General features: G+C 45.0%; 1 protein-coding gene across 2 annotated transcripts in view; it reads left to right on the forward strand.

Moving 5' to 3' along the window:
- LRRC8C (leucine rich repeat containing 8 VRAC subunit C) overlaps nt 1-27327 on the forward strand; it is a 37944-nt gene extending 10617 nt beyond the window's left edge. The window contains exons 1-3 of one of the 2 annotated variants that reach the window (XM_062613113.1): nt 5655-5777; nt 18936-19077; nt 21135-27327. In XM_062613113.1, the coding sequence (XP_062469097.1) occupies nt 18940-19077; nt 21135-23405 (2409 nt within the window). In that variant the 5' untranslated portion in view covers nt 5655-5777; nt 18936-18939 and the 3' untranslated portion in view covers nt 23406-27327. Of the gene's footprint in view, nt 1-5654; nt 5778-18935; nt 19078-21134 lie in introns of those variants that run through there. The other variant, XM_062613112.1, reaches the window with a different exon arrangement.
- The last annotated feature ends 550 nt before the right edge of the window (nt 27328-27877 follow it).

Consider the following 27877-nt stretch of genomic DNA (forward strand, 5'->3'; position numbering starts at 1 on the left):
AGGTTACTTGCTTCAGAGGCTGTGCCCACCATGGCCTTCATACCAAAGGAGTCCTGGGGCACACTCACTACCTGGTGAAGTACATTGTCTTTAGGGTTGTTTCCCTGCTGAACTAGTGTGAAGTAGCCAGAATTGAGACTGTAAGCTTTCCCTAAGTGTTTTGGTATGGGGGTTTGGTTTGGTTGGTTTTGGGGTCGTTTTCTTCTTCCCAGTAGTTGGATTCAAACTGATTCCTAGTGAAGTGCAAGGCTCAAACATATGACTGAAAAACGATAATGGGGAAAAAACCCAGACCTTTTAACTATATGCAATGAAATATGGGCAAGCCTGAACACAGCAGGTGTGACTGCAGCGGGGTCAGATGCATTCCAGGTAAGCGACTGTCGGCTGATGAATAAGCACAAAGCGCAGTGCAGTATGTATGCCGACTTCCACTCTTGGAAGTAGCATTGGCCTGGACCTGTATCATGTATAAGCAGCAAAACATTCATCCTCTGCGTGGGCCAAGTCTAATGATGCAGGAAGATGGGAGTTGTCTTCTGCCATTATACCAGTGACGTAAAGAATCACAGTGGTACTAAACTAGAATGATGATGTGGAGATTTACACTCCATTGTACCTCTGCCTATGGCAACAGTGTGGCCTATGAACTGCTCTTCCACTCTGGCCATGAAAACTTACACCAGAACATACTTTTACTGCCTAATAGCTCAGTGATGCTTAAATATGATCCAAAACCATGATTATTTTTATCTGATTGGACTCTTCTCTGTTAGGAATACCATAGCTCTTAAAGCTACTGAGCTCATACAGAAGCCACCAAACAACGCTTCATGTTTTGTTCCTTATCAGCTCTGTCTGTATCTGATAATCCCCTGTGCAGGTAAAATTACTGACAGCTCATATAGCTCATTCCCACTCCCCTGAGATTTCCTCTCTCCTGGCAGGCACCATGTTTCAGAGAATCATTTGGACACATGGGGTTGTGTTCTCAGTGTTGATCTGTTCCAGCAATTAACACAAAACATTGTTTATTTGGAGTTTAGGCAGCCAAGACTGCTGCTGTATTCTAGTGCTTTCCAATTCTGAGAATGCATTCTAATCCTGACTCTTTCCCAGCAAACAAGCATACCATATGTCTGATTACTCAGGTTCCCATGTAAAATAGGAAATTAAGAATTCCAGATGATTAACAAACATTTCTCTGTTTATTTTGAGATGACTCTTTTAAAATACCATAAAAAAGAAAATTACGGACCTGTTTCTCAAACATTTACTTTATCACTTTATCATTTAGCTGTATAAAAGGATATTTTCATTAAGAATGTGCTGTTTGTGTTTTTAAATTATGATCTATTGACAAAGGTTTGCCAGCAGTAAAACGTCTGCAAATAACAGTTTAAAGACAGTGGACAAAAAAAGGGGATAATTCAGTGGTGGAATCTGGGGGGAGGTGGGGATTGAGTGACCAGGGAAAAAACATGCCAAGTTGTGGTCTAATGATAGTGAAAAACTTGAATTTTTACTTGAAACATCAAAGCCCAAAGTATGATGCAAAGTGGACCACAACCAACAGCCTCTGATCTCTTAGCAGGATGTCAGCCAGGAGGAGCAGGCCATGTAACTTGTGATTCAGTTCAATACAGCATCACAGCCAGGACAACGGTCAGGATAGGTTACCCCTGTGGCAAGCAGAGACATCCCTAAAGGTAGAGCTGCTTTCTATTAATTTATAGTTTCTGTGCATATATTTGGTTGTGAGCAGACTCGCTTGTGCAAGGGGCTGGAGGCTGTTGAGAAAACCAAGTGTGAGAGAACCAACCATTTGACTTAAGGCATATCTCTGTGAGTGCCTGAATGAGGGAAAGGAGATGTGGTGCCCATGCAGAAAAAAAGCCAGTCTGCATGTCAGAGCAGCTACAGCACTCTAGTTGGGAACATCAGAGGGGGCAGAGAGTGGGGGAAGGCTGGGAGGCAGGAGCTCTGAGGTCAGCAAGCCTGCTTGATTGACCCTTGTCTAATATCCTTCCCCAGAAGGGTTTGTCCTTGCTACCGCTTGTGTATTCAATCACACCCATGAAGATGCATTGGTAGTAAAGAAGCCTCCCTTAGTTTAAAAGTAGTATTCAGTAACTATAAAGTGTTTGTTCTGAGCTCTGGCTGCTGGGCTGCATCCCTCCTGTCTCATGTGAGCTACCCCCACTCATTGCATCACATCTAAAATTAGCTAAGATGCTGTACCCTGGGAAGCACACTGCTCAGTGGCTCCAAGCTGCAACAGACAGAGCAAGTGTAGCTGTGTAGCTCCCTGGGTGGAAAGATGTTTTCTTCCCACCTGATGATGATCAGAAGTGTAACAGAAAGAGGTAAGGCATCATTCAAATGCAGGAGCTCTGGTTCGGCCAAAGGCAGAAAACAGGAGCTAGTCCTATTTCTTATAGTAGGTCTCTGTCTTGCTGTTTTCTCAGCAACATGAGGTACCTGGGGACAGCTGTCAATAGCTGCGCTGCAGAGAACTAGTTGGGCCAAATTCCCCCCCTGATGCAATTGCCCTGCTTTTGTTGTAACTGTACCAATGATGAATGTGCCTCCTCTTTACTTAGGAACAAGAAAAGAGTGCATGAGATTAAACATCCTTTCAGTGTTTTCCTTCTGATTAATGCAACTTTTAGTACACAGAAAATGCTGTAGGCTTAAGAAAAGTTCTGAAGCTTTGCTTCTCCTGCCCAGTCTCAGCCATTAGCACCCCTGCAATGTATTTTAGAAGTCTGTATTTCCAGTGTGCTAATACTACTTAAACATCTGGTCCACTTAAAATTCATATTTCAAATCCACTAATCTGGGGGGAGAGGGGTTAAGATGTGAAGCTAGACAAAAGCTAACTAAGGGAGAAGATAAAACTCTGACAGACGCTGCAAGCAGCCAGGAAGAACAAGAGCTGTCAGAGTCTGCATGCTGGATTTGAGCCGAACCAAATCACAGAAGCAGTTTTTCAGTACTTGGTCTGAAAGCAATTTAGCTTTTCTGTGTTAGCGGATTATGCTGTTTTCAACAGTTGTTGGAGAGATGAGTGATGAAAAGCGTTTTCATTCTGGGTATGTTTCCAAGTAGAGAATGCTCTTGCATTCAAATCCATCTTCTTGCCCTAATCTCTCCTGAAGCTGAGAGGGGATGTGGTCTGTCAAGCTCTGCACAGCACCATCCCCTCAGCCCAGCCACAGGGCTGCTTTGGGGACCCCAGGTTTTTGGGTCTGGGATGGCTTTGAGTTTTTCCAGGGAGAAGAAGAAGGCGGCGGCTGCATCCTGGCAGATGGTATGTTGGTGCTGAGCGGGGACTTCAGGTCTGGGCATCCTGAACCTGGCTCACGCTCTGGATTGACCCCATGGGTACATGAACTGTCACGTAATAACTGATAGTATTACTGACAGTGCCATCTGTCCTTGTGTCCAGCTGGGTTTGGAGGCTGGTCTGTGATAGCTTTAACTCTGGGTACAAACCAGCACCACTCATGGGTTTGGTGTAGGTTAAATACTGCAAGGCAGCACTTGGGAGCAGCAGTAACACTTCCGGAGTTTGTAAATTACGAACCACAGAAGAGGACAATAAATAGTAAAGCCAATGTGCTAAGTTTGCAGTAATGGCATTTCTTATGTGACGTGTCCCCCTTTCCTCTGGAGTCAACAGCAACTAGAGAGGCAACCAGAAATCAAAGGATGTCAAAAACCTGCACTTATACACATGATTTAATCCCATTTCTGTTGCTTATCCTTTTGGTAGAAAGGATACTTTTAGTAAATAAACACCCCCACATTACTTCAGACACCGCCTGCCAAAAATAATGCATGGTCATACAGAAAATGATGCAGGAATTCAAAAACACACTAGTTTTCTGCAGGTAGCAAGTTGTTTTTTTTTCCACTGGAACAATGGTATCTGGAGCCCCAACTGTGTTTTTAACATCAAAGATGAATTTTTGGGCCTTCTTTCACTAGCTCACCTACCAGAACTGCACTAAGCCTCTACTCCCAAACCCACCACCTCCAATAACCCAGGGACCATGTTTCCTATTGTGGTATTGGTGATCTTGTCTGTAATGATTCTTCACAGGGGAGGCTTAGCTCAGTCCTTCAAGTACTGCAGCAGCTCTGAACAAAAATAACCCCAAAGTCCACAACAGGAAATGTTAACAATGGCAGGATTACTGGACCCTGTGTCACCGTAAAGTAAATGAGCAACTGAGAGGGACTTCAGGGAACAGCAGCACCATGATTAGGTAATGGGAGGGACTGACCTATGAGAAAGGACTAAATGAGCTAAGCGATGACGAAAGGGTGAACAGCAAAACTGCTGCAAATGTTTGAAAGAAGAAACCATCCAGGACAGGGAGGGATTCTCAAAGCTGCTGCCAGGAGTTGAGAGTAATGGAAAGAAACCAATAAAATGAATGCAGCAGTCACCATAACCATTTCTTTAGCTCAATAAAACCACCCAACCTGGTGCTTTTGTCCATATGGAAACCTTGCTCATTCACCCCATTTTATTCCTCAGCCATATCCCCAAAGCATGGGGCTAACACTTATAATTATGTCATGGTGCATTATTGCTGACATCTTTTAGGCTGGCAGCTCTGAAGGACTGTGAGGGAGCTATGCCAACAACCTCCTCATTTCTTGAGGTGCCTCAGAAAGCCTCAAGGCTTTGGCTGAGGGAAGCAGTCCTGCACTGCAAAGCACTTCAGCAAACACTTCAGTCAGATGATGAGCTGGACTCCTACAGCTATAAATCACACCCGTGATTCCCACATGAGGACCCTGAGTAAGCCCTCAGTGGTCCCTGAAGCAGATGGGTCAGAAAGCACAGAGTCAGAATTACCCACAGCTCTCCATGGCAGGCCTTCAGTCTGCATCCCAATCCAGTTAATATCCTTGCAGCAAAACAGCTGTGAGGCCTCATGCTGTATTTGTTTCCATTAAATCCCCCCCCCCAGCGGGCTTATATGTTTGTATTTGTTTACATATTTGTACTGTCCCCAAGGGATACTCAACACTATTCCTAAGGTTCGGGGCGAGTCATTAGAGGGCAAGAACCTCCCTCTGATGCTGACATTGTCCCCTCTCTTCCTTCTGACAGAGATGTAAATCTTTCTTGGAAACGCTGGACAAAAGTCCCTTCAAATATGCGGTTTCTTTCCACAGCAGTTTTCAGTCTGCGCTTTTTTGTATTGCTGGGCCAGGAGGTTGTGTTTCCAATTGTCGCTCTCCGAGACGTTTGTCTATTGTTAATGGGATCCCAGCCGCTTTACAGCCTGCACTCTTTATAGTCCCCCACGGCCCCGTGCCTGGAGGCTGAGGGTTTCCCATCATAATTAGCGCTGCCCCCCTCGGGGCTCCCTTACACCGACTTCACTCCGCATCTCTTCGGCCGGCGTCCGCTCCGCCCGGGGATGCCGCGGGCCCTCCCGACGGCCTCGGCGGCCGCCTCCCGCTACCGAGACGAGGGGGAGGCCTGCGGGGCGGCACGTCCGGCCCCCGGGCTCCTCTGCCCGGCCGGACCACCGCCCCCCGGCCGCCGCCTGCGTCAGGCCGGAGACGTGGCCCCGCAGCGGAGGGGGGCGGAGCGGCGGCGGGCGGAGCGCGGCTGCGGGCGGCCTGGCCTCCGCTCCGCTCCCCGCCCCGCCCGGCCCGGCCCGGCCCTGCCCTGCCCGCCGCGCTCAGCCCCGCACCGCGGCATGACCGCGCTCCCGCACGGCCGCCCCTGACCCCTCGCACCCCGCCAGGTAAGAGCCACCGGCTGCCTCCTCCCGGCCGTCCCCGATGCGCCGCGGAGGGGGCCGCGGAGGGGATGTGGCCAGCTCTGCGCTCCGGTAGGGAGGGAAGGGGAGGCGAGACCCGGCAGCGTCTGCGGGATTGCGCTCTGCCCGCCGGTGGCATCGGTGGTGCTGCCCCATCCCTGCGCCGCGCCGGGGGAGGCGAACTTTATCTGGTCTCGCCGCCGCCCCAGCCCGCCCCATCCATTCCCTGCCGGGCCGCGGCGCTCGGGCGGCCCCAGGGGTGCCCGGCGGGGCGGCGGCAAGGGGCCAAGCGGGGCTTCCCGGCAGCGGGGCCGGGAAGCAGTCAGTGGAGACGGGCGGGTTGAGGGAAGCCCTTGGCGGTGTTTCCCCTGGGAAAGAAGCGCAAACCCAGCGCAACTCATCCCGCGTTACAGGGAGGCGGCAGCAGCGCGGTGCGGGCAGCGCGGTCCCTCGGCGGGGTGCTGGTTGAGGGTGCCGGCGGGTCTCTGTCGCGGGCCGGGGGGGAGCGCAGCCCCCGGCGGCACTGCGAGGCTCTGGCGTGCCCCTGGCTCTGCTTTCGAAGAGATTTGAGGAGGAAAAAGAAGCCAATCCTGATCTGAAATCGGTTCAGAGGCAGCCTTGTCGCAGTGTGATGGGCGGTTTTGTTCATTATTCACGAAATGCAGTTTGTCCAGTTCACTGGAAAGAGTTGACCAAGCAAAATGAGAGGCTTACGAAAGACTGCCGAGTGCATCCTGCTAGAATTTCTTTAGAATGAAAACGTGTAGAAGTGAGGTGTTTTATTGCCCAGATCAGTGTGTGAGCTAGGCTTGCCTTTGTTAATTCTTTTACTTTCAGAATAAGTACTTTCTGTGAGGGAAGACTCAGTATTATGAGCAGCACTGTTTGAAAACAGTGTGCTCCCACAGAGTGCTGTAGGCTTGAGTGATGCTGTGGAACATTGGGCAGGCAGAAAGGTGCTCTGCAAGCTAGTGGAAGAAAAGATAGCAACACTGGAAATTAATAATAATTAAAATATCTCCCTTCCCAATTCAACCAAGTTTGCACATTTCCCTCCCCCTGCTTCTACTTTTCTTTTTGGCATGATGAAGGCAGTCTGGAGGGTAGCACTCACTCTTCTGGACATGCCTCTTTGCCCATGTGGTTCAGATCAGCATCAAGAGCTAGGCTTAGCACAGGTCCGAATGATCCGTAATTTTAACCTGGCCTTGGGTTCCTTCTGTCTTGCAAGTGCCATGGGGCTGACAGCGAGGCGCAGCAGCCTGGTGTTGAGCACCTGTGGTTTGTGAATCATTTCCTTTTCCAGTTGCGTTCTGAGTTTGTTACATGTGTGGCCACGGGGATGCTGTTTTTTTCCAGTCTGAATGCTAACGGGCCCTGCTGGAGGCTTACTGTAATGTAACTTTCTGTGGGCTTTTTGTTATTTGCTCTTGTAAGCGACTTTAGAAAGAAGCTTCTGATGGAAAGCCTAAAAATGTAGTTACTTTGTGTGACTGGTATTGGAAAAGGCCAGTGCTGGTTGGCAGTGAGCGACAAAACCAGAGAGTGCTGAGTTCTTTGTGCGAGTTCCTTGCCTCAGTGCTTGGTGCTACCTTGCAATGAGTTCCTGTACCAGTTGGAGCTGATTGCCTCTCGCATCTGGGTTTTGAGGCCCACGATGAGGGGCTCTGAGGGAGTAGAGATGGTGATACAGTACTCAGGTGGCCTCAGCACCAGAGTGACACGCAGCAAGACCCAAAATAAGGAATTGGGTCAGAGTGCTGGGAGGAGCAGTTCCCCTGATTGTCCATTGACCTCAGTTGCAACAGTTGAAGTGGCCTCTATTCAGCACCAGAAAGGCACTTCCCAGAGCAAGGCTTTTTGAATGCTGCGGGAAGTAGAAAGCATTTCAATTACTGTCCAAACAATTCACAATAACAGGAGCTAGTGTTTGATTTTACAGGGCTTCTTTTCCTCTTTGAGAGAATTCAGTGAAAAGGTATTGTCCTTGCTGTCACAGAGTTGTGCAGGGCAGGGGAGGGACTGTGTATTAAAGGAAACCCTGAAAATGAAACAGTTTACCTCAGGGAAAACAAAAGAGAACCTCCAAATTCCCTTAAAAACCTAAGTTAGTAGAGCAGAGAAGCCATTCTCCTTCCAGAGTGATTTGCCAGAAGAATGTTAACAACTGTTGGATTTCACATGCTTAACATAATGGAAACTTTACTCTCGTCTTCATACTTAAGCTGTTTGCCCGGGGATTTTTTGTGACAAAAACCTGGTGCAGATCCAAGCTATAGTGCAACGACTTGTGTTGGGGTTGTCGTGTCTAAGATCTCTTTCCCACTGGGAGGATACTGGGTTTGATTCACTCTCTCAGGCATGTGTGAGTATGCCCTTTGCTCCACTGCTTTCATTCATAATGCAGGGCAGGCATCGCTGGCTTCCAGGCAAGCAAAGCATCTTAGAGCTGTCTTTAAACCTGACAGAGCCTGGCTCAGCTTTTCTTCACTGTATTCATCCTAGTGCCTGACACAAGCAATTAATCAGACACAGCATAAGCTTTACGACTGTAAACTTTCTGTATCATCCAGAGAGCCATAGGCTTGGATCAGGATGATATTTCCAGACAGTTTTCTAGTCTGGAGGTTGTGTCCACTCTGATCCCATCTCCTGTGAAGGGCTGATTTACAGTCTAATGTTCAATCAGGTCAGGCTTTTGAAAGGTAGAATAGTGCCATGTGTGTGCTTTGCACATTTTCCATTTGCTTGGGAGAATCGTTCATTAAGATACAGTGCATGGTTTTCCTTAGTTTTAAAGTAAGGCAAAGGCACCCAGAGGTGCAGATTGGCACCTTTCTGCATGGAAAGTTGCTGTTGCTGCTGTCATCGTGAGTGCAAAGTTCTACTGAGTTTGAGCCAGCATAAATGAAAACACTTGGCCCTGTAAAGTAGCATTAAAAATCCATTTCTCACTCTCAAAGTAAATTTTAACTTTTCCATTGTCTTTCAAGTGAGCAGCATCCAGCCTTTTGTACCAACTTCAGATCCTGGGCTAAACCACTATTAGCTGAAAACGGAGATGCTAGCTTGCATCTCCCTTCAGTGGCAGTAGCGCATAGTGATTCTGTATTGATGGGAACCCCAAATTCCACGAGCCAGCAATACAGTAAGACTGCTGAAATGCTGAGAACATTTCCAGTTTTATTCACGTGGCACTGAAAGCAAGGTGGGATTTTTGGATTAATTGTTTGCTCTGGAGCACATGGGGAAGCAGAGCACAAGTCACGCCTTGCCTGGAGCATGCAGTGGGGTAAGATAAATGTGCTTTACAGCAGAATGCAGCAGCTCAGAAGTGCAGGTTGCTGTCTGCAAGCAGGTTTGGTGTTCTGAGCACCGTTGGAGATCTCATGTTCCAGTTGATGTGAATGAGCTGTCTCAGGGGTAGGTAGTTTTCATGGGTGTTCACAGACAATATTGCTGGAAAAGCCTTTTGTAAAGTGTAATGTGATTTAAAAAAAAGCATTTGCTCTTTGCCATCATTTACCCATCACAGCATAATTTCAAAGACCTGCACACCCACTCTAGTGTGGTCAGACACCCGCCTCAGCAGCAGCTTTGATCTCGCAAAGTTAAGGCTTGATGGAAACAGCCTTTCTTTCTGTTCTTGTGATGCAGCTACAGACTTCTTGGTGGAGCAAGTTTAGAGCTAATTCCCCTTCAGTGGACCATGGCTGGACACTGGGGAAGTCCTATAGTAAATTTAGGCAGATACTTCTGGTATTCCACATCTCTGAAGTTTATGATCCTTTAAAGTCATCTTATGTGAACAGGTTCTGTAACTGTTCGTATTTATCTTCGAGTGTGTGTAGATCACATCAATTTAATGTGCTTGGATTTACTTTCTTATTCTTTCAGGCGTACGAATGGGACTATGAGCTTTATTTTTATTGTCAGGGATTTCTTGTCACAAAAGATGGTTCAGGGGGAAGAAAACTCATCAGCTGTGTTTTGGGCTGAGAATACCTGTGTGTTTATCCAGGCACTTTGGGGTTCGTGGTTTATGAGACTACTGCAAAGTGTAGAAGGCTCTCTTGTGTAGCGTGCAAGTAGGAGCAGAAAAGATCCTTTATATGAGAAAGTCTCACAAATGGTGAAAACAGGCATTTCTTTACTGGTTTTGGCTGAATCGCTGCATAAAAAGTTTTTAACTAACTTTTCAGATGGTTGAGCTGCTTAAGGCTCAGAATGGACCCTTTGTGCTTCCTGTCCCAATTAGGAATTAATTTTTAATTACATAAGCTGAACTTTCTTATTATGAGCACTTTTATTAGCCTGAGGCCCCTGACTATTCCTTTGACAACGAAGGCACTGGTTTGTGTAATACTGCCTGTCCTTTGACATGCTACAGCATTGTTTCTGTCTTCATTATCTGAGTGTGTTAAATAAGCGTTTGTGGAAAACCTAGTGCAACTTTGATTAAAGCTTGGTGTGAGTTTACTTTTCTCAATCATTAAGACATATTTCAGGAGTACTAAAATACCACTTGCTGGGCAGTTTCTTGCTCAGTGCTTTGATTTGCTGCTAAAAGTTTTCACTGGCATTAAGAACATTTTGCAGCTCTGGAAAGAGGGCCAGGAGCTTGAGTGATAGCCTTGATAAACCAAGAATGTTACTCCCAGAGCTGAAAAATGGAAAGTATTGCCTTTGAAGTAGTCTTTGACATGGAAATGCAGAGTGTACTTTCCTTTAGATTTGGACAAATAGCTCAGCAAAGCCAAATCTCCACATAGGCCTATGTGATTTCATGGAGACTTTATCTGGCTGAATGTGGCCCTAAACATTTTTCGGCCTCAGTCTAGCCAAGTTGAAGTCAAAGAGCTTCTGACAGTAGGAAGCCTTTTTGGTGTGTAATACATGAAAAAGTACCATGACTCAGTTGAAGCAAACAACAAGGTTATTGTCTGGGATCCATCACCAAAACTGCGCTTTCTGTACGTGTAGGTGGAAATTGCAGCATATATTTTGAAATGTTGTTTATTAAAGTTCTTCCTCCTTCCATCCTTTACGTCTCCTCTTTATATCCCTTATGTCTCCTCTGAGTTCTTGATTCAGGCCTTTAAGCTTCCACTGCTACAGCAGATGCTACCAACAACAGAGCAGGGGGACTCCCTGATGCCTCTGAATCCACTGTGCTCCCTTCTGGGTGTGTGCAGACAGCACGGGTTGCACACCTTTTGTAGGACCACCAACTTGTGGGTGCTGAATGATGTCTTCTGTGGGCTGACTGTATGTTGTCTGCTCCTCAGGCTGCAAACTAATACTAGCTGTGGCACGTAATTTGGGTAAGGTGTAGTATGAAATCAGATTCGCTCCAGTGGCTTTGCATTCAGACTCAACCACTGCAGAGAACTGGAAAAAGCAGTGCGTTGTGGTTTTGTAGTGCTGTTCATTCATATTGACCACCAAAGGTAGTAAAGAAAGTAGATACCTTTCTTCTTTTGCAGCTGGAGAAGTGATGGTATGGCAAGTCATTTTGGTGTGCCCAAAGCAGGAGCTCAGGGATTCCATAGCCAGCTCCCAGTGGGAACCCCTGACTCCTGCTCTGTGATTCCTCCAGGCCACATTTCCTTGCCAGCCTCAGCCCCGAGAAGATGTATTTGTTTGAAAATGCAGTAAACACATGGACTTTTAAAAATAACTGCTTGGATGCAAATGGTTTGTTTTTAATAGTTTCCCAGTTCCTTAACTTAGCATTTATGTTTCAGCAGCAGCATCATTTGTTTGTATTTCTTACTTCAGGGTGATGGTATTTCTTCATATGAAAATCTGCCTTACAGTCAATGGAACAAAAAGTAACCCAGCGTGTTTGAAGAAGTGGCCATGTACGATACTTTTTTGCCCTACTCCCAAACAGGATTCAAAGGAGTTTTTCCAACCCCAAAATGTCAATTTTGTGTTTAAATTTCATATGACAGGAAACACCAGTGGCTGTAAAGCCTTGTAGGGGAACTGGTCTCCTGAAATGCCTCAAATACAGGGAGAAATTAGTAGCAGAGATATTATTGTACGCCAGCATAGTCCAGGAATTATTTCACTGCACACACAGTGTGTGTGAGAATACACAGATAAGGATGGAACATCAACCTTTTGGGAATTAGGAGTTGCTAATTCCAGCCCTTATCATTTTATTTCCCCCTTAGTCTAATCTCAGTTAGCCAGACTTGGTGCCTTGTCTCTGGGCCCACTTTTAGTCCTCTCCAGGTTAGGTGATGAAGTGAAGCAGGCTGGTTATCTGTGATCTGTGGTGCCAGCACTGGCAGTGCCAGGAGCTCTGCAGGGCTCCTGGACACACACTGGAGATGAAGTGTTCAGCTGATGAGACATGCAAAACCCAGGTTTCCAAAGGTTTATAAAGCAGCCAGCTCTGGCAGCTGATCACACTGCAGTAAAAAATGCAGTACCAAGCCATTTTCATGCCAGGCTGTGCCTATAGAGCCCGGCTAGAGGAGACTGTAGCCCTAAGCCCCAGGGCTCTGCATAGACCAGTGATTTTACTTAAATTGGGTATTTAAGAATACATCACTGTGAACCTGACTGCCGAACACCCATATCCCAGCTTATTTAGCTGTGTTGGTGTGCAGTTCACAGTCAAACAAAATAAGAATGCACAGTTCTTCTGTCCAGTGCAGCCCCAGGCTCTGTGCTGAGAAGCACTTGAGCTAAACTTCAGCTGAGGCCAGACAGCACCAAACCACCTGAAGAGCCACTTTATGGTGTTTATACGGAGTTACAAACATTTACAGGCAGGAACAGCTGGACATGATGTTCAGGGTGTGCAGCGCCATGTCCTATGTAAAGCAAAACCTAGTGGAGTACCGCCCTTGCACATGTAGCCTGCAGCACTCGAGCTCTGTCATGTCCCTGCCACCAGGTCACAAGCTCATTGTGTGGTCAATGTGTGCTGTGCTCTGTTCCTTTAATCATAGAATGATTTGGGTTGGAAAGGACCTTAAGATCACCCAGTTCCAATCCCTGCCACGGGCAGGGACACCTTCCACTACAGCAGGTTGCTCCAAGCCCCTGTGTCCAACCTGGCCTTGAACACTGCCAGGGATAGGGCAGCCGCAGCTTCTCTGGGCACCCTGTGCCAGCGCCTCAGCACCCTCACAAGGAAGAACTTTTTCCTTGTAATAAAGATGAATATGCAATAAATCATGTATGGGAACCAACCCAGAGACCTACTCACAGCGCTGTTCCCAAAAGGCATTCCGTAATTTATCCTAATGCATGCAGTATGTTGAAAACAGCCAGGAGGGTGGGGTTTGCCTAGCCCTGCACTTCTTTCAGTAGATCTCATGCGGAACACCAGGCAGCCCAGTCTGAATTGCCTCTGGTGGACATCTCAACCTTGACCCTTCTCAGTGTATTCAGCTTGGCTGTGGTTGTGGCCCTGTGGTTACCAGCCCAAGGCTTCTGACATCAAGGGGAAAGCTCCTTCCCTGAGGGGAGGCAGCCATGTCCATAGCATCTGGGATTTGCTTGGACTCAGCACCATTCTCTGGAGGTGGTGGTGCTGATCCTGTATCTGAGGAGGGTTGGTGGGATGTCAGGGAACTGCGGTTAAACATCAGCTGGCTAATCATTTAAACATCCTTTCTAGTCAGCTTAAGAGACCTCAGGGTTTTATGCTTCCCAGTTGTAAATGTCACTATTTCTGCAGTGTTATCTCTCCTCCTGCTGCATTCCTCCTCTTTTTCCCTCTGGTGTGTTATTCATATCCTGCCCTATTGAACCATTAAACCCTGGATGTTAATTGCCTGTCCAGCACCAATTCTGGTGCGTGGCTGTGGATGTTCCCCTAAAACAAGCAATCGATGGCAGCAATTGCTTCAATGCATGGCAACACGATCGAGTAACCGCTGTTGGAAGCATGAAATAGCAGAGTGCTTTCTTTTAATCAGTGTCTCTACAAACTGCTGTGAAAGCTGAGGTGTGGCTGAGTCGGAGCAGGATTGATAGTTTCCTCCAGCAGCGTACTGAGGGCTGGTGTCAATCCACACAGCTATGCTCTGTACAGTGAATGAAGTTACTCTGTGAGAACCTGCTTAAAAATAGCAACCGTCACCTAGCAATAGCTGGAGAGTGGGGCCTCAATGTTGCTAGGAACTAAAAGCAATTTTATTTGGGGTTGTACCAGGGGGGCACCTCTCTGAGCATTAATACGGTTTTTCTGCGTAAAGTATCTCTCGGGATGCTTTAGGATGAATACAGCTTGATGGGGGGGGGTGTCATGGGGAAGAGCAAAACTAGTTCATCTTCCCACTGCTGGTTAGCCACTGTGTGCAAAGCAAATGTTCCACCCAAATAACAGAAAACTAAGTGAATTATTTTACTTGATATGTTTGAGTGGCAAAATGTACATTTTCAGTTTACTTTTTTGCTGCCAGTATCTTTGCCCAGTTTTGATGTGAATCTGTCCAAGCTGGGAAGTGAGCAGTGACACTGAGATGGATGTTAAGCTCTATTAGCAATTAGTGTATTAAATGGAAGAAGGTCTAAAAAAAATGAGAAAAGCCCTTTTGTATTGAGAAACTACTGAGTTCTGGAGGGACTAGAAATGATGTTACTTCTCTCCCCACTTCAAAGCACTTATGCTTTGCCTAGAAAGGTTGGACCAGAGCATCCTTGAGTTCTCTTCTAACCTGGGGTTCTATGATTCATATCCATGTCTCCAGCCACAGGTGGCAGGAAGTTAATGGGTTAAGTTCCTTTCTGCTCTGCAGCACATCGAAAGGGCTGCCCCATTGGTAACACACACTCATTCTTCTCTTCACCCACTGGCAAGAGCCAGCATCCCTTTCCAGCTGTCCCCACCACTTTCCTTTATGCACTCTGATGAAGGCTAATCGCTGAGAAGCTGTTTTGCTCCATGGTGTGGCCATTTCACAACCATCCATTGATTCAAAGTCTTGATTTAAGTCTGGTTTGTTTCCAGTACTTTCCTCTCTGATGTGGTTCTATTTATTCTTCTTAGCTCTTTTAGGTCACATTACTTGTGTCTTGCTTCTAATCACCCATGCATTAGCTTATTCCTCTAGTTAGCTTTTCTGCTGGAGTAAATATCACACCTTCCTTGTACCTGGATTCCCATATTTCATCTTACTGTCATGTATTCATTTTCAATAATCAAGCTTTCTATATTTCCTAGAAATATAATAATAACAGTAGTATCTGTATTAATTTCTTTCCCCTCAGTTTTGTTTTGTTTTGGGGGGTGTGTGTTTTGTTGGTTGTTCTTTATTTAGTCTGTCAAGTGCTTAGCTCCTTTGTGCAGCATTGCTTAACAGCCAGTACAACTGTTTTTACCCCAAGTTCCTATTTTATTTCCTTCTGGTAGCTGATTACCAGATTATTTCTCTCATGTACGAACTTTTTTTCTCTAGGGACTGAGGATTATTAGAAATTCAAGAGAAAAGAAAAAAGAGAATGAGTTCTGATTTTAATTGAAAACAAATGTCCAGTACTCACAAGTCAGTATTTCCTAAAGTAGGTTAGAATAGTACTTAACATAAGTCAGGCTCCACATTTCAACTACAATGTAGTATGCCATTAAATAGTATTTGGATTGTGAGTGAACTGAAGTAGTAATCCTGTCTTTGTTTTCACCAGCTGAAATGTTGAATTCCTTTTATCTCCTTGTTATAAGAAGAGGTAAGAATATACAGTAGATGCTGTGCTGTCCCACAGACGGCTGTGATTTGGGCTGCAGTGTGACATATTAGCACAGAATCATGGAATCATAGAATGGTTTGGGTTGGAAAGGACCTTCAGATCATCCAGTTCCAAGCCCCTGCCATGTGCAGGGGCACCTCACCTTAGACCATGTTCCCCAAGGCTTGTCCAACCCTGCCTTGAACACTGCCAGGGATGGAGCATTTACCACTTCTCTGGGCAATCTGAGTGGCTCACCACCCTCACAGTAAAGAACTTCTTCCTTATATCCAACCTGTACTTCCCCTGTATCGGTTTGAACCCATTACCTCTGTTTTGGTTTGTTTAAATTCGTGGTTGACAGAATCACTTTACTTCATGCAGACCTGGTTTGTGCATGGTTATAAAAGAGTCTGGCAGTGGTGCAGCCGTGGTTGAAGCAGTGGGGAAGAGCCAGACTCTGGCCACAGCCAGGAGGGAATGTTCAGGATTGGTCTGAGCCATGTGGAACTTTTGTGTCTTTTCCGAGGCCTCAGAGCCACTGCTAGTAGATGTTCTTTCAGTCAATGGACAGGCAGGCCAGAAGGGAAAAGAAGCAAGAAGGAAGAGCAGTTTTGTGTAATCCTGTCCTGTTTGCAGATACAGCAGCGCTGGTAAGCCTGCACTTCTCTGCACTTCCTTCCAGCATTTCCTCTTTACTGCTAGCGCAGCAAGGGGAGAAGCAATTGGGTTTCTGCAGAGGATGCTGGAAAACAGCTATGCCACTTCTTCACATCCAACCTCCTTTTAAAGCTGCTTGTGAATGTCTTTTTTCCTGCAGTTAAAAAATGACTGCCTGTCATTTGACGTTGTTGGTTTATTTATTATTCTTGTGTGCAGTACTATTGCTGTCATTCAGTAGCATCTATCTTCTTTTTCTAACAAGAAATCAAAACCTAAGTCGCAGGCAGGTTCTGATCACTGGTGTTGGACTGCAGACCTTCCACCCTCAGGGATGAGTTTTCTAGCATGGCTCAGAGAGGCTTTCTGTATGCAGGTCTCTCCCTCCTTGGCCCATTTACCACGGTAACAGAATGTGCACTCTACTAATGAGGAGTCACACTATGCAAACAGCAGCCTCTAAAGGGAACAAGGGATCAGAGCGCCATGCATTTGTGGTGCCAGAAACTATCTGCCTTCATCTGTATTCCCCACTTATCATTTAGAAGGAATAAAGCAAATATATAATACAACAAAGAGCCCTAAAAATACAGAGTGAAACTTATCAAATGCAACAATGAAATTCATTTTTGGTCCTGCAAGCTGTCCCTGCACAGTAATTTGCAGGGTATTTTCCAGTTCCATCTGCTGTCCCTGTTTCAGTACTGCTGGCTTCCATAACGCCATGGCTCCTATCCACAGAGTTGCTTAGACATCTAACCAGCAAGGATTTGGTCTCCACATGTTTCGGTGCATGAGAGCACTCAAGAGCCTTCACTGTAGGAAACAAGATGCTTTGTTTTACCTGATGCTCAAATTGTCTGTATTTAAAAAGAACCTTAACAAGTAAAACCTCTATAGGATGTGGCATCAGAATACGAAAAGCACTCCTAAGCCATTTCAAAAGGGAGGAAGTGGGGGAGAAAATACTGTGATTTTAAAGCTATCTATTGGTATGTATTCTTGGGTGTACTGATGGCATTTCAGTCAGCTAACTAGCCAAAAAACCTGAGCCAGCAGTGGTATATGTGTTACAAAGCTCTGCGCAGGACTGTTGCATGGCAACTGGTTAGCTGACATCTGTGTAAGCATATTCCTTTAAGATTTTTTTCTATGTGTTTCGATGCTTGATAGAAAAATTACTTTACAGCTATTGCCAGTCATTTTATGTGGAAATCAAAAAAAAGGAGGGTAATTCCTTACCAATGGCAGTGAAATATGTGAGGGTATAGACAAGAGATCAGTACGTGATGTTCTTCATCTCAGGTGTCACTAGGAGCTGCCACCACTCCAGTGATTCAGGCCTGTTGGCATGGATGCTGCTGAGCCTCCATCCTGACTGTGTGAGTTCAGGCTTTGCATCACCATCGTTTTCACTGATGGGCTATTAATTTGCAAGTGCTGCAAAGGACAGCCTGCCTTCCTCCTGGGGATTGCCAGCCATGGATCGCATCTGACAGTGTAGCGTGCATCCTGGGGACAGCTTTTAGAAGTACAGGAGGCTGAGAGAGATGCTTCTGCCTGGCCAAGTACTGCTTAAAGCAACCTGTGATAGGGCTGCAAGAGGACAGGGGAGCAGGGAACAAGGGCTAAAATGGTTTTATGCTACTCACTCAGAAAGCTGCAAAGCCCCAGCCTAGCTCCTGGCCCATGTTCATTTAGAGATGTTACCTTCTGCCTTTGGGGGCTGCAGTACCTCCTGAGGATCAGCTGCACAAGCAAGCCTGGCGAAGGTGTCAAAGTGAGCATCTTTCCACACGAGTATGGCCAGTGTGGTGGGAATCAGTTACAGATTCTTGGCATGGCTGTATGCTTGCCATGAATGGCAACAATTAGGGCCTGAGTGCTTCCTTACCAGATCCCCAGCCCTGCATGGACTGAATCTCTCAAGTCACTGGGCAACGTATCAGCAAGGGTGTGCTTATCACTGAGCCTGGATGGCACCAACCCCATGCTAACGGGTCCCAGTGCGCAGCTGAATCAGGATTGTATGTTATTGTGATACAAAGGGATTGTGGTGGGCATTTATGGTGTTAGTTAAAGGACAAGTTTTGTAAGTTGCCCTTGGGAGTATCTTTGTTGCATTCCCCGTGTGAATTTATCTTTCCATTGTAACTTACTGGGGAATTTCAGTACTGGTTTGGTCTCAGGGATTGAGTTTCACGATCTGCTGTAGGCTTTTAAAGCAGTTACTTTGCCTGTACATGCTCATGTGCTAGGTGATATTTCAGAGGATGTGATGATGTAAGCCTAGGCATCTGAGGTGAAGATAAAAGCCCTTGATCTGACTGTAGTTTTGGTTAGCTAAGGCACTTTTGCAACTTGCACTCAAACCATAGTAGATTTAAAACTGCAGGGAGTAAGCACACAAATATTCCAAAGCATCCCTGAAACCACTATGAATAAAGTGAAAGTGAATGAAACATGATAGCTAGCTCAGGACAAGCATTCTAGCCAGACCTTTGAGATCAAGGCTAATGTGTATAAAGATGAATGTCTCTATCTATAGAATGGGCTGATTTTGCCTACCTGCATTTATGGGCCCCCAGTCCTTCCTCACAGGAGCTGCAGGGCACAGTATGATCACTCCTCTCCTGAGGCAGGATATTAGAGGAATGCTTGGGTGGTAGCTGGGAACTTTTCTGCCACATCCTAGTTGTTCCATTTCCAGAGCAGCTTCTTTCAAACCTCACAGAAGAACTTGCTCACGCGGGCTGCAGGAGGCTAAACCCTGGCCTTGCTCTTTTGCAGGACGATGATTCCCGTGACCGAGTTTCGCCAGTTCTCAGAGCAACAGCCAGCATTCAGGGTGCTGAAGCCTTGGTGGGATGTGTTCACAGACTATCTCTCCGTTGCCATGCTCATGATCGGTGTGTTTGGGTGCACGCTACAGGTAAATCCATCAGGACTGATGCAAGGCGGGTGTTCTTGGGGTGAGGCTGAAAGAACACCACAAATGAGTAAGGAAGGAGGGTGTCACAGCTTGGTTTATCTCTTGGGCTCACTGTCAACAAAGCAGGGATTTGCTGGTCCCAGGATTAAAGCTGTTTAGGTAGCAACATCAAATAACATAGACCAGACTTCTAGCAGCTATAAATCAGCAGAGCTGCGCTAGAGTTGATGGAGTGGTGCCAGCTGAGATAAGAGCTGATGTCTTGGCTTGTGCCTGGATGCCTGTTTGCACCACCATTTGGCATAACAAACCAGATGATCAGCTGAGGTTCTTATTTACTGCCATTTTTTTACTGAGAAGTTTGAAGATTGTAATTTTGTAATTTCTGTTTTCATCTGGCAAATGTTACTGTTCCTCCAGTTGTTATGCTTCAAAGGGTTCTGAAATTAATGTACTTATTTTATTAACACCACTAATATTATGCCTCCTCCATTACAAAACAACTCTGAGGATGCTTACATGTAAATTACTGACATTACTGACAATCACTGTTAGTTACATTTTGCTGAAGAGCCAAAAGCTGAAAAGAAATGAAACTTCTGTTTGGGATGGACTCCACAAAAATAGAAAGTTGTAGTTCTAGTACAAACAGGAATCTCGTGTTCCTTGGCATGACTTAGAAATGGAGCTAAAGGGAAACAGTGGCAGGGGAATTTGCTCGCTTACATGGCCCAAGATTTTCTCATACTACATCCCAAATTTCATGAGAAATCAGCAAAAATCATACTTTTGCCTGTATTCTCCATTTCAAGTATTTTCAATTGAAAAGATATGCTGTCCGTGTTTAAAAATCTCTTTACAGAGAAATTAATTTTGCATTAGTAGCTAAGTGTTTTCTTAAGCAAACAAAGTAGAACACTTGTTATTTTTAAGTTCACCTGCTTAGTTGGGTGAAGCGTGGGGGAAAGTAATGTGTAAAAGCACCACAAATAATAGGTGATTTTGTTTTTTCAATTCCAGCTTAGGAATTAAAAGCCAGTGCGGACCATCAAGGAGGATCTGATTTTGGCAGCTCTTGCTGCATACCCTGTATTTAATGCCTTCAACAACCATGATGTAAAAGAATACATTTACACTACACACATGTCGTTTGGGCTAATGCCAGTTAGTCATTCAGGGCAAAAAACAGAGCTCCTTGGTTTATCACATGGGTTAGCATTTTAAATTCAGACCTATAGGGAGCCTCGCACTGAACTCAAACTGTTATCACAAGTTAAGCCAAACGTGATTGGTTCCTAAAGGCTCTCTGACCACAGTTTGTCAACATGGATGGCCAGCCCAAATTAAGAAAGTTGCTTTTTTTTTGCCTTATAGACAAATCAAGGACAGGACAGAGCTACTTCCCCCCCCCCCCCCCCCCCCCCCAGGTGTGTGGCACAAGGACTGTATGTATGAGAAACTGAACATAAATGACATCCATGCACACAAATGCTGTCAATTCTCTATATCCCTATCTGTCTTTATTAAACCTGAAGATTAATAATGTCCCAGCATGATATGCCCCATTAGCTCTTTGTCAGCTTTTTCCTGTGTTGATAAGACATCACAGTGTGAGCATACAGCCACATGAATGTGGTTATGCAGCTTTCAAGCCTAAGCTATCTCTGAACATCATGTAGCCAGGGTGAACACACCTGGCAAGAGCAGTCTGTCTCTGGGGAGAGCAATGCAGGAGATCCCTGGTCTTTTCAGGGAGCATTACCCACACTCTTCCCTTTTCTGGATTATCTCAGTGCCCTTTTATTCAAATTATGGAAAGCTAACGATGGATGAAATAGGGTGACCTAGTTCTTGGCATATAGAACAAGTGCCTTGTTGGGAATAATAATAGTAATAATAATAACAGCGACAGTAATAATAGCACAGCCTTTGTGGCCAAATGCCAGGTTGTAGAACAGACTGCCTGGCAGCTGGAGGAACTCCAAGGACAGCTACCCATTGGTACTGCCACCATTGTCTGTACATCAGTTTAAAAGATGCCTTTTTGTGTGTTTCAGGTCATGCAAGACAAGATAATATGCCTTCCAAAGCGCATCCAGCCTTGCCAGAACCAATCTAATAGTTCAAATGTGTTTAACACAATCCCGGATACAACCCCTCTTCCTCCACCCAAGCCATCCACCCCTCCAGCTACAGTTGAAATGAAAGGACTGAAGACTGATTTGGACCTTCAGCAATACAGCTTTATAAATCAGGTGTGCTATGAACGTGCCCTGCACTGGTATGCCAAGTACTTCCCTTACCTTGTCCTTATACACACACTGGTCTTCATGCTGTGTAGTAACTTTTGGTTCAAATTCCCTGGATCGAGTTCCAAGATTGAGCACTTCATTTCAATACTTGGGAAATGTTTCGATTCTCCCTGGACAACAAGAGCCTTATCCGAAGTGTCAGGGGAAGACTCTGAAGATAAAGATAACAGGAAGAACAACGTAAACAAGTCTAATACTATCCAGCCAAGCACTGAAGGCACTTTGGTCAAGACACAGTCTTTAAAATCAATCCCTGAGAAGTTAGTTGTAGATAAAGGAACACATGGGGCATTAGATAAGAAAGAAGGGGAACAGGCCAAAGCACTGTTTGAAAAGGTGAAGAAGTTTCGCCTGCACGTGGAGGAGGGTGACATACTCTATGTCATGTACGTTCGCCAGACTGTACTTAAGGTAATTAAATTCCTCATTATCATTGCTTACAACACAGCATTAGTCTCGGAGGTGAATTTTACAGTAGTCTGTAATGTTGATATTGAAGACATGACCGGATATAAGAACTTCTGCTGCAATCACACGATGGCACATCTGTTCTCTAAGCTTTCTTACTGCTACCTGTGCTTTGTAAGCATCTACGGCCTCACATGCCTTTACACACTGTACTGGTTGTTCTACCGATCACTGAAAGAGTATTCTTTTGAATATGTTCGGCAAGAGACAGGAATTGATGATATCCCAGATGTCAAGAATGACTTTGCTTTTATGCTTCATATGATTGATCAGTATGATCCTCTCTATTCCAAGAGGTTTGCTGTCTTCCTGTCTGAGGTCAGTGAAAATAAGCTGAAACAGCTGAACCTAAACAACGAGTGGACTGCAGATAAGCTGCGGCAGAGGCTGCAGACGAACTCCCATAGCCATTTGGAGCTACAGCTTTTCATGCTCTCTGGACTGCCCGACACAGTCTTTGAGATTACTGAGCTGCAGTCATTGAAACTTGAAATCATCAATAATGTCACGATACCAGCAACCATTGCACAATTGGACAACCTCCAGGAGCTCTCGCTGCACCAGTGCTCTGTGAAGATCCACAGTGCCGCCTTAGCTTTTCTGAAGGAGAATCTCAAGATCTTAAGTGTCAAGTTTGATGACATCAGAGAACTTCCACACTGGATGTATGGCCTCAGAAACTTGGAAGAGCTCTATTTAATTGGCTCCCTAAGCCACGACATTTCCAAGAACATTACACTGGAGTCTTTTCGGGAGCTTAAAAGCCTTAAAGTTCTTTACATAAAAAGTAACTTATCCAAAATCCCACAGTCTGCAGTCGATGTTTCAAGTCACCTGCAAAAACTATGCATCCATAACGATGGCACTAAGTTAGTGATGCTCAACAACCTGAAGAAGATGGTCAACCTGACACAGCTGGAATTGGTTCATTGTGATTTAGAGCGCATACCTCATGCAGTCTTCAGCCTTCTCAGTCTTCAGGAATTGGACCTAAAGGAAAACAACCTCAAATCCATTGAAGAAATAGTAAGTTTCCAACACCTGCGAAAACTGACAATCCTAAAGCTGTGGTACAACAGCATAACGTACATCCCAGAGCATATAAAGAAACTCACCAGTCTTGAGCGGCTTTCCTTCAGCCATAACAAAATAGAGGTTCTTCCGTCCCACCTATTCCTATGCAACAAAATCAGATACTTGGATTTATCTTACAATGACATTCGCTTTATCCCACCTGAAATAGGAGTTCTGCAAAGTTTACAGTACTTTTCCATTACCTGCAACAAAGTGGAGAGCGTGCCAGATGAACTGTACTTCTGCAAAAAACTGAAGACTCTGAAAATTGGGAAAAATAACTTGTCAGTCCTTTCTCCTAAAATCGGGAATTTGGTGTTCCTCTCCTACTTGGATATTAAAGGCAATCACTTTGAAATCCTTCCACCTGAACTCGGGGAATGCAGAGCTCTGAAACGAACTGGTTTCACTGTAGAGGACACCTTGTTTGAGACGTTGCCTTCTGATGTCAGGGAACAAATGAAAGCTGAATGACTAACTTCTGCTGCGTTACATACCGAAATAACGCTTCTACCAAATAATATGCATTTAGTTTGTCATTATTATTTTTTCTTCTTTTTTCCAAACAAGTCCTTTCTGTACAAATTTGGAGCAAGGAGTACATATATTTTTAAATAAAATTTCCTTGTATTTTTTCACTGTTTTAAGATATTTTTTAAGTTGGTTTTGCCCTGAGAACAAGGGTGGCTGTAACTTAATTTTTACTGGTAAAAGTAAATGGTTTTATCTGCTGATATTTTGGGTTTTTTCCTTTGCCTAGCCCCCACAAGGGAACTGTATTTAGAACGTATGCTTTGGGTTGTGTAAATGATTATATTGTCTTCCTGGTCGTTGTTAATCCCTTAGGACATGGTCTTAGGGTGGTGCTGCAGGTGTTGAATGCCTTGTTTCCTCTTTTCTTCAGTGGCAGTAGAAGGCGTTCAGCATCTTACAAGATCAAATCTGGGTTGACTGTTCTTCTTTACTTATGACAAATGGCTTTCTCAGATGGTCAAAGCAAGCTGAAATGGTTCTTTATGCATCTGACCGGCTCTGAGGGAGCATGCAGCACTCCTCCAGGGCCTTTGGGCAAGTGCAGTCTAGCTGTCTGTTCACACAGCACGCCAAGCAGGAGGCATTGACTGCGGGTTCCTCTTCTCAGGAAAAGTAAGGTCACAATTCACAGAGGAGTCCGGGCTAAAGTGACTCACGTTTGAAGATGTTCCAAGCAGTGCAAAGGGATGTGTCTGCCCATTTCCTGCCAACTTGAGTGGAGGGGGTGCGGTGAACTCACTGTGCTGGAAATGTCAATCCCATGAGGTGAAACATTCTCCTGAAAACCCCCATCCTCCCCTAAGCACCCTGTCCTGCAAGGGAGGAAGTGTCCTCTGCCGCACTCAGTTCACTTCTCTTTGGGGATGCTTGGCACCTTGCAGGAATGGGATCCAGAAAAAGTGCAATCATGTTTAGTTTGTAAAGCTTCTGACAAGGAAATAGGATCTAATATGCTCCTGCATGGAGCTTGGGTATCACATAACCAAGCTCAGCACAGGGACATTTGCAGATTTGCAAAAATGAGATTAAACAAATACATTAACTTCTCAAAAGTCTCATCCTACCAGATCTTCACCACCATCCTGCCAGAGGACAGTGATGAAGACTATGTTTGCATCTCCCAGATGGTAATTACATTGGAAAACATACAGTTGGAAGTCTGCTTTTTAAAATGATGTAATAATCTGTAATAATTATGTATCAGGTTGGGAACTTTATCCTCTGAAGCCACGTTCAGTGGTTTATTTAATTCAGCCATTTGCTCTCTTTCAGGCAAGCTTGGCAGGTATATGGTAACTCATGTGCTGCTCACAAGCTGATTTAAGCTAATAACAAGTAACCATTGATAGTAAAACATTTTGCTGGAAAGAGATCTCCTCATTGTATCCAACAACACATCTTTTTGAGTTAGATGCAGGCACTGGATAAATGCTTTGCAGGAGTATCTAGGAATCATAGAATCATAGAACAGTTAGGGTTGGAAAGGACCTTAAGATCCTCTAGTTCCAGCCCCCAGTACTTCTTTCTCTCAGAGACAGTGCTGTTCATAACTTGCAGGCATTGATTGTTTAAAGCTATGTAAGATAACTGGGTGATGACTGTCAGGTTGGTTGCTCTTCAGTGTTTTCTAACTGTCCTTGTGTGTCTTGAGCTACAGTTGAACTGAGTTCTTGAGCTTGCTACAGAAGCATACTGTTGTTTTAAGAGTCTGACTTATAAAGGTGGGGAGACAAACTGAATGGGAATTTCCTCACTAATCCAGGGTGTGCTATGCTATCTGGTATGTGGGCTTGCCACAGGACCAAGCCAGGCTGATTTTTTGTGCTTGGCTACATTCTGGAGAAGATCCACGTGATTAATCAGAAATGGGTCAGGCAGGAAGGAATCAAAGTGAGCTTTTTAAAAGGGGTTTGATTTAGTTCTCTTAAAGACCTAAAACTGCTGTAGCTGTTGCGAGAGCTACTCTTATGTATGGAATGCACTTATTGGAACAGCTTGTCAGTATGTGTATTCCAAATGTATTTCACTTTGATGTAATGTGAGGGAGAGAAATGTTTCATTGCTCATATTAACCTAATGATGTAAACCAAAGTGCTGTTGTCCCTGATGAATGTAAACTGTTTAAAATGTCCAAGTAACTGGTGGAGCTGTATAGTTCTCTGCCTTACATTTGAAATATGGGATTACATTTAAAGGTTTTTTAAAGAAATCTTTCTATTCCTAGATGTAGCATTTCAAATCCCTAATTTATTTTGTGTCTAATGTGGTTTCATGTGTAATTTGTGGTTTGTTTTCTGAATGGAAGTTATGCACACTGCAGAACTAAAGGTTGGAGACTTGTTTTATGCCATTTTTGTAAATACATCACTTAGGAGATGCGGAGGGGTTTTGGTTGTTACTGATTATAGTCATGCCAGTGCAACCCCTCCTGTGGACACCGTTACATGAGTATGAAGTGCCTTGTGCTGGCATATCTTTATTCACATTGATAGGAATAAACTATACTGGTCTAAGCACTTTCACAGGAATAACTATCTCCAAGGGTTTTGTCTACTGAGACAGCTTCGTTGATCTAACGGCTCACTGCCACCAAAAAGGGGCAGTTTCTTCCTCCTCCCATTCTCCCTATTCCTGCCAATATGTTTCAGTTGCTTCTCTTGTACCTTTACTGGTCTGGTGCTGGTCTGATCCCTCCACAGGACAAATCAACCTCTGAATCCAGCAGAAAACTAAGCTAATTTAAGAAAGGGGCTCATTTTCTGCTTGATCAGCTCTCCAGAGGATTGGATGGACATGAGGCTGGGAGAAGCAAAGAAACAGGACTCTGCAGCCAGGGTTTGGACAAGGAGAAGGTGGGACAAGTCACTTTGGAGGTGCTGAGCTGCAAGGTCAGCCCCATCATCTTGCCGAGCCATGTGCTTGGAGAGCTGTGCTGCTTTATCTAGTGCAGGGTTGGGCAGCATGGCTTTTGTGGGCAGACAGCTCTCAGGCTTGCAGTAAATGATAAACTATCACATTGCTGTTAATTGCTTCAACTTAATGAAACCAACTCAGGTAGCTGCACTGCTGACTTTTCTACACTTCTTCCTGCCTGGTCTGTGGGGTGTATTTCCCAAACCCATGCTGCAGTATTTTAGAGGTGTGTCAGCTCAGAGATTGTTTCCTAGCTCTGTATGACATCCAGAAAAGTATGTACAAGTGCCATATTTACTCAGTGATTCATTTACTGCTCATATGTATATTCACATGCAATGCATACCAGACTTTGCTTTGGCCTACAGTATTTAACTTAGGGCATTTTGTGGATAATACTTTAGGCATGGTTTATATACAAACAAGGAGTTTATATAACTACATACATTAAGCAGGTGCCTAACAAGTACAATTCAAGGATATAAGCAAGGCATTTTACGTTATTGCTCAAAAATAACACAAATCTTCCTTGGTAATGGAAGCAGAGACGACAAAGAGTGCATCAAAAATAAGAGGACAACCTTAATAGTCCGTTAAGCCTGAAAAGCAAATCTTCTTTGTGATCAGAACCTGGAGGCAGGCATCTTTGTCAGAGTTGGGATGGGTATTTGTGCATCCAGCCAGCCCAACAACTAATGCGAATTCAGATTGGAAAGCGCCTGTTCCAAGGCTCATGTCACATTGCTGGCACTTCCAACAATTCATGTGCTGAAATGGTGATGAATCCTGTAAGAATGCCAAGGAAAACCTTTGGAATTTGACCAAATGAACAAACTCCTTAATACTGTAGCAAGACTCTTGATCTGATAGACCTGTGTAGTGTTACAATATACTGCAATATACTACACTGAGAAGAAATGGAAATAAAATGCTCTTTTGTAATAATGAACATTGTCAGGCTGCACTGTGATTATTTGTCTGGGGAGCATTTTGTTTCTGGGTTACCTGAAGATCAGACATAACCATCTTTTGGGTTTGATCCCTTGGGAGGGAAGTCAAGAAAATATGCTTGGAACAACATCATGAGACTCGATGGGATTTGTAGCTGTGTAGTCTTGCTTCCTGTGCTCCAGCAGCCAGTGAAGAAGCTGTCCCAGTGGGAGCAGCTCCCCTGCTCTGGTTCCTGCTCTGTGCCAGGGGTTGTGGGGGATGCCTTAGCCCACACTAAGGGAATTGATGCTGTTAGCCCTTGCATCTGATGTAACCCCCTATAAATCTGACTGAAGGCAATGGGATTGTGCTGCCTGCATCTCACACAAGAATTGTTACTTGTTTCTCTGTATCTTTAAGTTGGAAGCTATCATATGTTTCAGTTTAGGGTTTTTATACCAAGACAACGCTGTCCTGATGAGATAGAGCACTGCTCTTCTCTGGTCACTGTGTTCGCAAGGGGAGGAGGGGAGCAATAAGCACAGCAGCCTGAGGCAGCGTTGCCTCTG

The sequence above is a fragment of the Pezoporus occidentalis genome, unplaced genomic scaffold, assembly GCF_034315485.1.
Source record: "Pezoporus occidentalis ecotype Australia unplaced genomic scaffold, CSIRO_AGI_Poc_V1 ctg164, whole genome shotgun sequence".
Lineage (NCBI taxonomy): Eukaryota > Metazoa > Chordata > Aves > Psittaciformes > Psittacidae > Pezoporus > Pezoporus occidentalis.